Raw genomic sequence first — 16,184 nt, forward strand, 5'->3', positions numbered from 1 at the left:
TTTAGACATGTACTTCCAAAGGTAAGTGTTGGCCCTTGTTTCTCCTCTTTGTAGCCCAGCTGAAAGAAATTTGCATTAGTTGTAAAATAAAAATGAGGGGCTGTCTTTACACTCTCTAATAGACTTATCTTTCTAACTTCTCTTTAACATGCTTCACTCCAGCTGCCAAAGGTCATTATTCCTCTGCTTAAACGTTTAATAGTTGTCTCATCATTGTCTCTAGCAATGGTTTGAATGTTAAAGTTTTTGATGTCTCATTTGAAGGAATTAAACCATTCTAAACACTCTTATTTCACAATATTTATAAAAACATATACAGTTTTTGTATACTGTTTACTTCCTTTCTTTATCACTGGGTTACTATTGAGCCAACTTCTTTTTTCTCTATTCTTGCATGTGGCAAATGTTCCCCACATGTTCTAGAGAACAGTATCTTTCTTTGATGCTTGCTTGAATTGGCTTGGCTTTGGCTTGATATTATGCTGTATCTCCTACCTCTTAGTCTAAGAACCTCACCCCCACCCTTGCCAGTGTGTTGCATGACCTGCTTCTGTTCCTCTGACACATATTGTTGAAGCAGTAGGTATACTGAGTTGCAGGGGAAAAAAAATCTCATACACGTTGATAAAAAATTGGACCACACACCTGGGAAGGATTGGTTGTTTACTGGTGAGCTATAGCACGCAGCCTAAGAGCTGTTTTCCTACAGGATGAAGTCTCAAGTTCGATAGAATGGTATAGGGGAGTCCTCTGTGATTTGGCCCCTCTCTATCAGGCTTTCCTCATCTCACACTTAAATACTTTAGTCATGCTAAATTAATTGCAGATACTTGAATAGGACTGCCATTTCTTAGCTATTTGGCTTTGCTTAATGCTGTTTATTCTGCCGGAAATGTCTCTCTCTCTCTTTTTCCCTTGGCTGCCTCCTACTCATCCTTTATGGCTTAGTTCAGGCATTTTCCTCCTTTGGGTGTGTTAAGAGACTGTGTGTGTGTGTGTTTGTGTGTGTGTGTGTGTGTGTGTATTTACATGGCACATTCTCAAAATTCCCTCCTGTAAGCTGCTGGAGGAGAGAGAGAATGTCTTCATTGCGTTTCTGTCTGCAGATATAAGGTCAGGTAAGTTTTTTGTTGAATGGAATAGTATTTAAGCCCCTCAACTTGGTTATCTCAATCGTGATGATAGAAGAAGCTGGTAATGGTTCTGTGGAAAGAAACAAATTGGGATTTATAGGGCATTATTTCTAAATCAGAGTGACATTAGAGAGACGATTAACATAAAATACCTCTTTGAGTAGCTTTTAAAAGAATTGCCTCTTTGAGAAGGAATCAGGGCAAGATATTCAAAACAATTCCATCTAGACACAGACCAAAGTTAGCTTTTGTGAGTTCTTCTTAAAGCTAGCCAATCAGAGACAAGGTGCCTGCAGCCACTTTTCCCTTTTGATTTGTGGTTCCTATGGCAATAGGAAGAGAGCCTAGGACATTTCCCTCCTACCTCTTTTAATAACTTTTTGCTTTTGAAAAATGCCAAAAGCTATTATTCTTTTTGTCTTATAGTGTTTCTCAGCATGGTGGCCCTGATTTTGGTTTTTGATTTTACAGTGGGTATGACAAAATTAATAAACACTATCAGTTTCCTTGATTAATGTTATTTTCTTTGGCTATAGAACATACAAATATAATCAGTCTAATTGGGTATTTGCTGTTAATGTTAGAATCCCATGTGAATCATTTCCTGTTCTCTGTGAACAACCCTAAATTAGAATATTGGTCATTACAAGTAGCTAAATGTGAAATTAAAACAAACATTTCTTAGGGGTTTTCTACCCCTGAAAGGCCTCTCTTAAGCATCTCCATTGTGATCCCTCTGGGTTTCTCCTGAGCTCCAGGCTGAAATCTCAAGAGGAAAGAGGCTTAGTTTGTATTGTTGTTAGCTTAATACGTAGGTCAATAAGTGTTTGTTAAAATTGGTAAATACCCACGGTATCAGGGTAAGTTCTTCAGACATATTTTAACAATGAGATAGTGTTCCAGAAGTTTAAAGATAGACCACTGTTAGCTTTAAAAAAAAAAAAAGAAAAAGAGAGATAATAGTCTGCACTGTGATTATAGCTTATATGAAGAAATCTTTACATTATTCAGTTAAAGAGTGATGGATAATAGTTATTCCACAATAGTCAACATGGGTTTTCAACCAGGTCCCTAAGTTTAAAATTAGCAGCTTTAAGAATCAATTACTGCTTGTGGTCAGAGCTATATTTTAATGCTCTTAGGTTGATAAATATGGAACTTTTATGTTTAGCCATTATTTTCAAATTAGATCAATGTCCTCTTGGACCATTAGACCTAAGAGGAGCCTTATTTAGATGAGACTTTATTAAAAGATGGATGTATTTCCTAGAGTGGCATTTTCTGTTGAGTAAAGACTATTTTTCAGCACTGTGGTTGGTTGTTTAGCTTCAGGGTAATTGAGTGTAAAAGTAGGGCAGTTCTAATACTTGTTATGAACACTGGCATCACTGTCTTTACCCCAAAGTATCTTCCATGGATGTTATAAAGGTAAGTTCTTGGAAACTGGACCCTCAAAGGGTCCTTTAAAAATCTTTTTCTGGATATACAGGTTCAATATCAAGTTTTAAAAAAGACTTGTAATAAACATTTAATATTTTGAAATTAAGTTCTCAGAAGTTTTTCTTTATGTTGTTTTCCATATTCTTGTAAGTATTAATTCTATCATTAGATGATTAGGAAACCTAGGGAAGATCATTACTTTTCTTCTTTGGGCTTTAGTTTCTTCACTTCTGAAATCAGGGGTGGAAGTTTGAACTAATTGGTCTTCCAGTTTTCACAGTCTATGATTTCTTTCATTTATTGAATGTGAAAATTGGTCCTTTTTTTTTTTTTTAAGTTCTGGATCTCAGGTTATTAGCAGAATCTAATCAGGGTACAGTACGTTATGCCTTCATGGTTTTTACCCTTTGAGGCAAATACATGTTAAACCTTGCAGAGGGAATCTGTTTTTAGTGAATAAATGAAAATTGATTTGCAGATGAGCTTTGGCGTTAATTTGGTATGAGTTGCTGAATACAAGTATAATCCTTAAACTCTATTCTCAGATCTGAGTGGTTCTGTGATTTGGATAACTACAAAGATTCCAAAAGAGAAACCTAACTTGAGCTATGAGGATGTTGGAAGTTTATTTAAATTAAATAATGTGTGTAATCTGTGTATTCACACGTAATGTGTTTGGGCCTTTTCTCTGCCCTAAACATTTTGCTAGGTATCTCTGGATAGAGAGAGTTTGTTGTAGTAAAAAGAAAACATGTTTGGTTAGAGCCAGACAGGATTAATTTGTAGTCCTAATTCCGCCATCAATTAGCCCTTGTTTTCTTGTACCTTGGACAAGTTGCTGTTTCAACAAATCAAGCTCTCCTTTCCTGATCTTTGGTTTCCTCATCTGTAAAATGGAATAATACTTGTCTTACAAGGGTTTTTGTGAGGGTTTACTATGTCAGCTGTCTAGCATATAACAAGAGCTTGATAAATGGCAGCTATTTTCATTATATTATACAAGCATTTATTCAGCATCTTTTATGGCACTCTATGAAAGTGTTGGAGTGGCAAAATATGTGTGACTGGAGTATCAGTGATATACTTTACTGTATTGGCTATAGGAAGCTTTGAAATGAAAGCACACTATTGGAAATGTGTGGCATGTTATTGTTACCAAAAACCTCAGTTTTTTAATTCCATTTGAGTCCTCTGGTTTTGTATTCTTTAAATACCTTTTCTAAATAATCTCGATACTCTAGTTACATTATAGGTGAGATATAACTAGAAAGTACAGATGCTGGATAGGAAGGAATCGGGTCTGATTTCAAGCATAGTGGACTTTGTTTATATTATAGTTGGGGTAACCATAGAATTTATCTACCAAACCAGAACACTTTGAGAGTGAAAGTTATGCTGGGACCAGTGTAAACCTGGACTGTCCCAGGAAAGTGAGTATATTTAACCATCCTAATTATAGCTAGAATAAACAAGTTTAGGAGGTTGGGCCTGAGGCTTCTGCAGTATTTTGGTTGAACCCAAACACCCACCTTCAGGTTTGTGTTTTTTTTTTTTTGGCATGATGATTGATTTTGCCAGAGTAAATTAATTGACCTTAGGTCTGAAAAAGTACTTATTGAATACCATAAATAATCTAATGGTTTAAAAATACTAGCCATAATGCATATGTTTATATTTTACTTTTTTTCTTAATTCCCTTAAAACCAGCAAGCTCTTGAAAGAGGAATGGGAATGGGTAAATGAAAGAAGCTTTTAATTCTTACTTGTGTCAAATGAACTTTGTAAGCAAAGTCCAAAATGAAAATCTTGATTATTCTAAAGTTTTTTCCTTTGGGAAGGCAGAGATATGGATGACACTCAAAATCAGATGCGTTTTTATCAGCTCTTTTATTTCCCATATCTGTCAATCAGCCTATCGCCTATCTTTCTTGTTCTTTTTGCCTTATGTCTCTAGGTCTCCTGTAATTTTATTTAGGGATATGCAAAACTGTACCCAGACGATAAAATTTCAGGTGATCAATGATAATAGAGGCATCATAGTCTTGTGGAATGAATGTGGGTTTTAACAGCAGCCATCAAGGTTTGAAATTCTGACTCTCCCCTCCTTTGCTGTTTGTCCTTGTGCAAATGACTTACCTCTGAGCCTCAGTTTCCTGACACTGTGGTGTGGGAATTAGAGAACACATTTAAAGGGCCTGGCACATGGTAGGTGATGTAATGATAGCAATTATAATTACATGACATAGACCAAAACCCATTACTTTTATGCAGTTAGAGTGACAATCTCACCATAATCTTGTTTTGCACTCAAACTTTACAGTTCCCTTTAGTGGTTTTCATTTAAACATTCTTTCTCTCCCTCTTGATTCTGTTCACTGTATCCTGAGGAGTTAGTGGTTGGCAGCAGAAACCTCCTTTCCGTAGGACAGAAAGTGGGCCCTCTCCCAAGGTTTCAGTAAGTTTTGTCGGACTACCACCCCTGACCTCCAAGCTGCCAAGGGTGCACCCCCTGCCCAACTAACATTCAAGTTGCCTGTGTGAAGGAGTGATTTGTTGCGGCCTCTAACTGCTTCTTCTTCTCTTCCTTCCTTTTTGTCATCCTGCAGTGTTCTGTGCCAAGGTCTTTGTGGCTAGGCTGCGCCAACCTGGTAGAGAGCATGTGCGCACTGAGTTGCCTGCAGAGCATGCCCAGTGTCAGATGTCTCCAGGTGCCTCTCTTCTTTCTTGTTGTAAATGTGTTTTTTACGTATACCATGAACATTTGTTGAAACTTGCAGTAGTGTGTTTAATCCAATGTTAAGTCTGCTAAATGTTCTGTGTAACCCTCTGCTTTCCTCCAGCCTGGGTGCCCCACATGGAGGAGTTCATGCCAGGAGGGGCCCTTCTGAGCAAATGGGTCTTTGGCTGGGCCCTGTTCTGCTCCTCTTTTTCTGCTCCTGCTTTTTATCCCCCCAACCCCCACCTTGAAGCTGTGATTCTCATGTTTAATAGCTGTGCATGTACCCAAACAACCTTGACATTTTCCATTTGGCTACTTTCAACAGTTCTTTGTTGAGTTGGGAGGATTTCATAATTCAAGTGGTGATTTTTCTATTTTGAAACTCATCTTTTTGGCTTGCTTTCTCTCCCTCCTTCCATAAAGGAGTGGAGAAAGAATCACTAATGGTACAAAGCCTCAAATTGAAGCTTATAAAGATCACAGCTTTATGCTGGCAATAATTATCAGTTTGGGCCACCTCCCACACCTGTCCTTAGGGTCCACCCAGTTTTCCAGGCCGAGGCTGGCAGAGAATTCCACAGATAAAAGTAAAACTCTTTTGGGGTGTGGGAGGGGTTGCTCCAGAAAAAAGCTATTAGCAGGAGTGCAGCTGGACTGACCTCACTTGTTGGGATGGATTGTAAGAGAGCCAAGGCAGAAAACATTGTGACTTTATTGGGGAAGCTCTGTTTAGAGAAAGCATGTATTTAATTTAGTATGGTTTCAGTAGCAGTATTCTGTTTTCATCACTGTATATTCCAGACAGTTTGATATATCTTTAAAAAGCAATATTGAATTCCTGGCATCCTGCTGAGACTGCCCTGTTTTAGGAAAACACTGTAGAATCAGGAAATGAATTAGAGGGTTATTATTGATGGTATGGGTGACTTTACTGTTCTCAAGGTTATCTTTCTATTCATGTTTACAGTCTTTAAATGGAGCTGGGGGGGCCAGGAAGGAGAAACATTTCCTTCATACTGGGATCATGCTTTTTATTTACTTAGGAGCAAACATTCTGAGCAGCATTGGTGTGGTTATGGATTCAGATCGCTGTCTTTAGAAAACTGCTGGAACCTCACTAACACAGTTAACTAGAGAGTGAATTTAATGTAAGATCCAGCTGTCTTAGGGTCAGTATAAAAAGTTGGGTTACAACTCTTAGGGTCCAGGGATTGGGTGTTTCAGCGATGCTGCAGGGTAATGTATGTTTATCCCTGGAAAAGCGGCTTCCCTGCATGTGATGTACCTTTAACAAAAGTGTTCTTGCAATAGCAGACATTATTGCATGTGTTCTCCTTGGTGCTAAATAATGGATATTTGCATTATAGTAATAGTGTACATCTTTGTCTCTATTTCTCTGAAGATGCTTACTTGAATGTTACAGTTTGCTTTTTAGTGGACTGATCCAGTTTTTTTTTTTTCCAGAAATTTAAGCAGGCGAAGAATTGTAGTTGTTAATGAGGTCTGGACGAGCAGATTATTTTTATTGCATTCAGTTAAAAGTAATTGACCGATGGAAGACATTATTCAATATATTTTAGTAACAGTATTGTGAATTCTCTGGAGGTGGGGTGAGTGGGAGGAAATATGGGTTCCTACCTTGTTGAAAATGGAAACCCAAATGTGTTAAAAGTTCTTCTTTGACTCATCTCTCCCAGTGAAAATCATTTAAGAGAAAAAATGTAAACTTTGCCTTGATTGGACCTTGAAATAAGGTGAAATATTGAATGATATTCACTGAAATGTGAATGGAACAGATATTGTCTTCAGAGGTATATTAGGGAGTTTCATTTACTTAGGTTTTCATTTTCTTTTTTTTTTTTTTTTTTGCGGTACACGGGCCTCTCACTGCTGCGGCCTCTCCCGTTGCAGAGCACAGGCTCCGGACGCGCAGGCTCAGCGGCCATGGCTCATGGGCCCAGCCGCTCCGTGGCATGTGGGATCTTCCCGGACTGGGGCACGAACCCGTGTCCCCTGCATCGGCAGGCAGACTCTCAAGCACTGCGCCACCAGGGAAGCCCGGTTTTCATTTTCTTTAGTTTATGATAGAGTATGCAGCACAGTAAAGTGAAATATGTACTCAGCTGATTGGAATTAGCAAATCATTACTCTGTTTTGTTCCATTTGTGAATGGAAAGTAAACATATGTATATGAACCCAGAAGACTTCCTTTCTCTCTACCCCTTGGTTTTACATATTATTTTAACACTAGTGTTTCTCCTCTCTACCTCCAGTATCCAAACAAGTGCTAAAACTTAGTGATTAAAATTTAATTTGGGTATGGGCTTTTTCAAAGAATGCCTGTTGTTTACATGCTACATCTTAGGTTTATCACAAAGATGACTTTTGCTTCACGTTGCTTGCCTCTCAGCAAGCCCATATTAAGAAGAGAAGGAACAGGCTACCCAAAGAGCCTGGTTGACTTTGCTGGGGCTCTGGAGTTGCATGAAAGGGTCTCCCTTAAAATTACCACATTGGACCCATGAACAGTTGCATCTTTAGCCAGTTAGCCTATCTATTGATATATGGCTGAATTAGTGTACCTTCTGAAAAGCAGGAGTAAAGATAGTACTGTAGTTCCCTTTAGGCATAGTTTCTGCCACCTGTGAGAGGGGAAAAGGAATAGTAAAGACTTAAAAAATAAAAATCACTCATTCACCTCAATAAAACTGTTAAAAAGAATCGCCACCAATTGTACTTGGGGCTTCACATATATTAGCTTTGTGACAACCCTATGAGATAGGTATTATTATTCCCGTTTTTTCAGATGTAGAAACTGGGTCTCAGAGGTGATATGTGTGATTGGACCCAAGTTAATCTTTACATATCTGTGAAGTGGTGGAGCTAGCATTTGAACCCAAGATTTGCATGATTCCAAAATTGGTTTTCTTTCCTCTACACTGGAATGCTACTATTTCTAGAGTTTTCCATTTTAGTTTTGTTTGTGAAAACTTTACTGTTGCGATATCCAGTGTGTGGCTTGTTTAGTCACTATCTGAAAATAAAAAAAGGAAACCTGCCAAATATCATAGTGGGGGAAATTGCATTCCCTTTGCCAAGCTGAGCCCTCCTGAATCCTAAAGCTAGCAAGTTTCCTGAGTGGCTTTTCTGAAAATTCAATTCCATGAATATTTACTGAACAATTGGTATGTGCCAGGGCCTGTACTGGTGCTGGGTATATAAAAAGATGAGCAATACAGACTTGTTCCCTGCTCTCAAGCAACCCATTGTAGTAAGCAGACCTGTGAACAAAAATCTAGACTGAACCACAAATGAAGTCCCTGTATGTGTGTGTGTGTGTGAGAAGAAATTCTTAAGTTAGCCAAATACACACACACACACACACACACACATACATGTAAATATACACACACATACATACATACTTTTAAAAAATATGAAACACTTTGGGCTTCCCTGGTGGCTCAGTAGTTAAGAATCCACCTACCAATGCAGGGGACACGGGTTTGAGCCCTAGTCCAGGAAGATCCTACAAGCCGCAGAGCAGCTAGGGCCGTGCACCACAACTACTGAGCCTGCACTCTGGAGCTCGTGAGCCACAACTACCGAAGCCTGTGTGCCTAGAGCCCCTGCTCTGCAGCAAGAGAAGCCACTGCAATGAGGAGTAACCCCCACTCGCTGCAACTAGAGAAAACCCGTGTACAGCAATGAAGACCCAATGCAACCAAAAAAAAAAAAAGTGAAACACTTTGAACTAGGACTAGCCCTCAACATTTTTTAGAACAGTTGAACTAGAATATCTTGTTGTCTCTGAACTAAGCTGAACTGAATCAATATTTTAGTTGGTTTAGATAACCAGATTCAACCAGTTGATTGTTACATCATATAATCAAGAGTTCAGACCATGTACGTATGTATCATTTATATGATAATATAATTATCATATAGGTATCATATATATATGACTGTATATGTATTTATTTGTATATATGTATCATTAATTTTCCACCTTCTTTTTAAGTGTTGGGCCCTAGGTACTAAGTTATCTCATTTAATCCTTTATGGAGAAGTTATCTATCTTGGCTTTTTTGTATATGAAGTTATGGAATTGAATTGACTTGCCTAAGGTTACACATATATTTAAGTGGCAGAACTAGGTTATGAACCTAGGTCTGGATAACTGCAAAGCCAGTGTTCTGGTCACCATGCTGTAGTGACCTTAACCTGGCAACTGCCATTTTTGGGTAGAAACAATTACCCTTTATTTATTTATTTACTTTTAAAATACATTTATCTATCTATCTATCTATGGCTGCGTTGGGTCTTCGTTGCTGCGTGCGGGCTTTCTCTAGTTGCGACGAGCAGGAGCTACTCTTCATTGCGGTGCGCGGGCTTCTCATTGCGGTGGCTTCTCTTGTTGTGGAGCATGGGCCCTAGAGTACGTGGGCTTCAGTAGTTGTGGCACGCAGGCTCAGTAGTTGTGGCTCGCAGGGTCTAGAGCACAGGCCCAGTAGTTGTGGTGCACGAGCTTTAGTTGCTCCGCGGCATGTGGGATCTTCCCAGACCAGGGCTCGAAGCTGTGTCCCCTGCATTGACAGGAGGATTCTTAACCACTGCGCCACCAGGGAAGTTCCTCCTCTTTATTTTTAACATTAAAAAGTTGAAAGCTAATGCACCTGGAATGTAGAGGTTCCATGTAGTGAACTGACAAGTTTTCTTGGGAATGCCATTTGCAAGCTCTCAGTTGGGGAGAGTGTTAGTGATAAGGTTTTTTAAAGAGTTGGTTGCTTGAAATGACAGCAGGGGTCATGTGAATCAAGTTTTAGTGCCTCTCACCTAGCTCCGTTGTGGATAGTGCTGGGCAGTTATTAATAGAACTTCTTGGCATCTGCCTTTCTTTTCTTTTCAATATATATAGTGAGCCACACTGGTTTGAGAACACTACAGTTGGAACTTAACAGCTACCAACGTAAGAGAATATTTTTTAGAGAAGGGAGATAGCTTGGTAGAAAGAATCCTGATTCTGGAGCAGAGAAACCTCAATTCTAGTCTTCTGCCTGATGCTTAATAGCTTTGTGACACTAGGCAAGTTACTTAATTTTCCTGACCCACGGTTTCCTCATCCTTTACGTGGAGATAGTTATATCTGTCTGTCTGAGGTAGAGGGGAGATAACAGGTACACCTTACCAATTGCTTGCTGTTGAGGAACGAAAATCCATTTCTTTCATTGCTTGCCCCTGGTTCCCTATTCAAGAAGAGGGAGGGCTTCCCTGGTGGCGCAGTGGTTGAGAGTCTGCCTGCTGATGCAGGGGACACGGGTTCGTGCCCCGGTCTGGGAGGATCCCACATGCCGTGGAGCGGCTGGGCCCGTGAGCCATGGCCGCTGGGCCTGTGCGTCTGGAGCCTGTGCTCCTCAACGGGAGAGGCCGCAACAGTGAGAGGCCCACATACCACACACACACACACACACAAAAAAAAAAAAAAAAAAAAAGAAGAGGGAATTCCAGTCTTAGAGTCCAGGGCAAGATAAGAATAAGATAAAAGACTGGGCATATGATATGATATGGCCCCTGCTGTCAGGTGTTCTTGTTTTGTTAAGGGCTGTCTCCTAAGGTCACACATGGCTGTTCCAACTCAACGTCTCTGTCTTTTTTTTAATGAGCGTTGGGGATTTATTATTTCTTGTTCATTATTCTGTTGCACTCTAAGGCCAATAATGTGAAGGCGTGGAGTAACCTTTCAGTGGTAGAGTGTTGTATTTTATGAACATTAAAAAATACCTTTTTTTCCCTGTATAAGAAAATTTACAAATATAGTTTCTTAAGAAAAAAAAAAATCCACTGGTAACCTCACCACCCAGAGAGAACATTTGTTGCTGTTTTAAGGTCTGTCTTCCTCCTGCCTGTTGGGCAGGGAGGAATTCATCAAATTGTGCAGGTTCTCTTTGTTACTATGGTGATGAAAATGATTATAAGAATGGTGTTTTAATGTCCCATGGAACCCCAGAGTGTGACTTTGGAGTCACTAGAAGGATAATGCCTCTCTCACTTACTCACCTGGAACAGCTCTGGATTTATCTGTATTATATAGCTAAGATTTTATGTGAAAAATTCTATGGAAATTTCTAAACACACAAAAAAGTAAAGCGATCCAGGCTTGAACAGTTTTCAAAATTATGCTATTCTTAGTCCAACTTTCTCTTTCTTGAACTTTGTTTTTTTCTGGGGCATTTTAAAACAAATCTAAGATAGCTTTTTTAAAAAGGAGTTTGACAAATCACTGTTTAATGTCAGCGAAAAAATGTATATAAAAAAGTTTCAAAGAATAAAAAAATAGTACAACTGGTACCGAAGGTTGTAAAAGACATGTAAAGTTTCCTTTGAACTGAGGTCTCACTTCCCAAAGTATCACTTCTGAGTTTCCCATTATCCTTTAGACAGAAACTTAAAATCTTTCCATATCAGCATATAAAATCATATAAACCCTGTTCTTTTTTATGGATGCAATAATATTTCATCATACTGGCTTTATCATTTTAAAAAATATATATATCCTGTTCCCTATTAATGGAACTTTAGGCTTCAGTTTTTTTTTTCTGTTATGGCACTTTTCTAATTTCAGTGAACATATACCTTTAGGTTTGCCTGATTATGTCTGTAGAATAAATTCCTAGAAGTACAGTTGCTTGGTCAAGGAGTATCAGTGTTTTATTATCAAATTGTCTGTATACAGAAAAGTAATAATCTCTCCTTTCCATCCCCCCCCCCGCAATAAATGTTAACACTTAATGTTGTCTACCATTGCATGTTTTGGTTTTTTGTTCATAGGATGATATGTAACCCAACAATTACAGGGATTTTCCCTCTTTATTTACTTGCAGTCATATTGCAGACATATCCCCAGATTTTGTAAAGTCTAACTCTTTCACCAGTGGAAATTTCACCAACTTTTATCATCCATAGATTTGGGGGCAGTGAGGGTGAGGAGTACATTTTTTTTCTTTTTTCTTTGAATTATAATATATGTGTAGAAAGTACAGAAATCTTAACTATATAGCTCAGTGATTTGTCACAAAATGGGCAGTGATTTATTTTGATAGGTGAGGCTAAATCGTTTTCATGGAGGGTGGACCAGTTTATAATCTAGTTTATTTCTGTAAGCTCTGGATATCATTTAAAAATGTTTAAGGTTTACTTTAAAAATATTATTAAAAATAACTTATACTTGTTCCAATTTAAACTAATAATAAAAAGTGACAAATAGTAACATGATGAATTAAGACTTTCTACCATCATTTAAAAATCATTGCATAATATTCCATTTAATATATATATTACTGATTTTAAGAAACCCTCCCTTCCTTGTCAAGACTGCTTCCAATTTTTGAGACATCCATGTTGAGTAGAACATCATTGTAGCTAAGTGTTTGTATACTTCTGTGATTATTTCTTTAGGTGAAAGAATGTGCACATTAAAACACTTTAGGTTTCTAAATTGTACTTTTGACAGGCTGGCTCAGATTATACTCCTAAAAGCAGCGGATGAGAGATTCCCTTTTTATATGCCTTAGCTGGCATTGGATAATTTAATTTTGTATTTTTTTACCATTCTGATAAATGAAAATGTTAAATACATATTTATTTATTGGCCATTTCTACTTCTTGTTTTATGAGTTAACTCTTCATACCTTTTCTCCATTTTTCTAAAATGACTTTAAAAAAAATCTTAGTTGTAGGAATTCTTTATATATTAAATACAGTAACTCTGTCATTTATTGCAAGTGTTTTCCCTAGTTTGACATTTGCCTTTCAGTTTTGTTTATAATGCTTTGTGCTTTGAAGAAGATTCTGAAAGAAATTTTTACTTTTTATATAATCATACTTATTCTTTTTTCTTTTTTAATGTATTTTTTATTCAAGTACAGTTGATTTATAATGTGTTAATTTCTGCTGTACAACAGAGTGACTCAGTTATACACATTTATACATTCTTTTTTATATTCTTTTACATTATGGTTTATCCCAAGATATTGAACATAGTTCCCTGTGCTATACAGTAGGACCTTGTTGTTTATCCATTCCGTATGTAGTAGTTTGCATCTGCCAATCCCAAACTCTCAGACCATCCCTCCCCCAACCCCCTCCCCCTTGGTAACCACAAGTCTGTTCTCTATGTCTGTGAGTCTGTTACTGTTTCATAGATAGATTCATTTGTGCCATATTTTAGATTCCACATGTAAGTGATATCGTATGGTATTTGTCTTTCTCTTCCTGACTTCACTTAGTATGATCATCTCTATGTCCATCCATGTTGCTGCTAATGGCATTATTTCGTTCTTCTTTATGGCTGAGTAGTATTCCATTGTATATATGTACCACATCTTCTTTATCCATTCATCTGTCGATGGACATTTAGGTTGTTTCCATGTCTTGGCTATTGCGAATAGTGCTGCTGTGAACATAGGGGCACATGTATCTGTTTGAATTATAGTTTTGTCCAGGTATATGCCCAGGAGTGGGATTGCTGGATCATATGGTAACTCTATTTTTAGTTTTCTGAGGAACCTCCCATACTGTTTTCCACAGTGATTGCACCAACTTACATTCCCACCAACAGTGTAGGAGGGTTCCCTTTTCTCCACACCCTCTCCAGCATTTGTTATCTGTAGACTTTTTAATGATGGCCATTCTGACCGATGTGAGGTGGTACCTCATTGTAGTTTTGATTTGCATTTCTCTAATAATTAGCGATGTTGAGCATCTTTTCATGGGCCTGTTGGCCATCTGTAGTCATTCTTTTCCTTTACCATTCTTCTAGTGGTTTATGGCTTTATGTTTTATATTTAAATGTTTCCGTTTCTCTGTAATTTATTTTGGTATATGCTATGAATCAGGGATCCACATTCTTTCTAAATGGCCACACTGTTTTCTGCATACTATTTACTGATCTAGCTTTTCCCCCATTGGTTTGAGATCATATGCTCATGTTTCATTTCCTTGTATCTGATGATGCCCACTCACAGAAATCTCTTTCAAGCTTTTGTTCTTCTTTACTTCTCTAGTATCATCATCAGTTATTAACCTCTTTAGGCTTGTCATGGTCCGCGGTGTATCATGCTGTCTTTCATACATACAATGCTGGTTTCAAAGTGTCCTGTTAATGATGATAAGCTTTGAAAGTTCAAAATTTCAAAGTGCCAAACAGAAAGATTCATTTTAGCATTTTTTCTAAAGAAGTGATGTTTCTTGTTTTTACTGTGAGTTGAAATTCTTGGGTATTTTTTTTTAAGTGATTTCCATGTCATATTTTCTGAATATAGAGTGACTTGGTGATCTCAGAATTTGAAGCAACAAGTAAATTCATATTTTGGAGAAAGTTTTAATGATAGCACAATGACTGGCATATAGTATTAGCCCTCAAGAAATAGCACTTTATTAATTTCATTGATCATATACATATTTTTAGGCACTCAAGAAATCACATATATTTTCCATGGAAGAGAGCCTCTGCTATGGGAAAATGAAAACTACGCCTTGTTCTACTAACACTTTTAATTTGTGGTTTCCAAAACAGTGTGCGTGGTGGATAAGGTAGTGTGCGTGTTGAGTAAGATTTAACAATATACGTAATTTGAGGAGACGGAGGTGGGTAAATGGGATTCAGACCACATTAAAAAATGCATTTTTACTTTTTCAACAAAAATGACACAATATACCTCATACTACAGACTTTTATTTTATTGCTTGTAAGAATTCTGGTTTTATGTATTTCTGTTGATTTATTTTTATTGTTCTGCTTATGAAAGTACCACTTTTTCACTGCAAAAATTTTGGACAGTAGAGAAGTATAAAGAAGAAATTAATCATTCAGCCATAATCTCACTTCATTTTAGTGCCCATTCATTGTTTTTTCTTCTTGACATTTTATTTTTATGTATGTGTGTATATGTGTATGTTTAGTTTAGTTTAGTTTATAAATAGGCTTATACTCCATGTATACTGAATTATAACCCCATTTTTACCCATATGATTCACATTAGTAAACTTAGGTCTACATTTTTAATAAATAACTATGTAGAGTTTAATTGTCTGGATGTACAGTAATTTAATCATTCTCCTACTGATGGACATTAAGGTTATTAAATTTTAGTCTATACTTATTTCTTAGGTTATATTATTCATTGGAGAAATTCTGAGTTAAAGGATATGAACTTTCTTAAGGCTTTTAAACATTGACCAAGGGCTTTCCTGGTGGCACAGTGGTTAAGAATCTGCCTGCCAATGCTGGGGACAAGGGTTTGAGCCCTGGCCCGGGAAGATCCCACATGCCGCGGAGCAACTAAGCCCGTGTGCCACAACTACTGACCCTGTGCTCTACAACTTGCGTGCCACAACTACGGAGCCTGCATGCCACAACTACTGAAGCCCACGCGCCTAGAGCCCGCGCTCCACAACAAGAGAAGTCACCGCAGTGAGAAGCCCGTGCTACGCAATGAAGAGTAGCCCCCTCGCTGCAACCAGAGAAAGCCCGTGCACAGCAACAAAGACCCAACGCGGCCAAAAATTAAAAAAATAAAAAATTAATTAATTAATTTTTAAAAACCCGAAAAAACATTGACCTATCCTCCACCAAAGAGGTCATTCTAATTTATATTATTCTCAGCATATGATAGTATACTATCTCAGTATCATTATCTCAGTATATGATAGTACAAATAAATGCCCAGTGTACAAAACTGGAAAACATAGGAAAGCCCAAAGAATACATTAAAAAAATCACACTTTGTTTATTTATTTGCTTATTCTTCAAGCAACAAATATTTATGATGCTCCTTCTGTGTACCAGGGATTATTGTAGGGGCTGGGAATACAAGAGTGCACAAAATAGACAA

At 37.7% G+C, this 16,184-nt stretch overlaps 1 protein-coding gene across 6 annotated transcripts in view; it reads left to right on the top strand.

Moving 5' to 3' along the window:
• FBXW11 (F-box and WD repeat domain containing 11) overlaps positions 1 to 16,184 on the top strand; it is a 133,906-nt gene that overhangs the window by 32,919 nt on the left and 84,803 nt on the right. For 3 of the 6 annotated variants that reach the window (XM_060094950.1, XM_060094949.1, XM_060094948.1), the window contains exon 2: positions 5,180 to 5,281. The exons of the other annotated variants lie outside the window; for them this stretch is intronic. In XM_060094950.1, the coding sequence (XP_059950933.1) occupies positions 5,180 to 5,281 (102 nt within the window). The remainder of the gene's footprint in view (positions 1 to 5,179; positions 5,282 to 16,184) is intronic. 6 annotated transcript variants of the gene reach the window in all.

This window comes from Mesoplodon densirostris, chromosome 3 (assembly GCF_025265405.1).
Source record: "Mesoplodon densirostris isolate mMesDen1 chromosome 3, mMesDen1 primary haplotype, whole genome shotgun sequence".
NCBI lineage: Eukaryota > Metazoa > Chordata > Mammalia > Artiodactyla > Ziphiidae > Mesoplodon > Mesoplodon densirostris.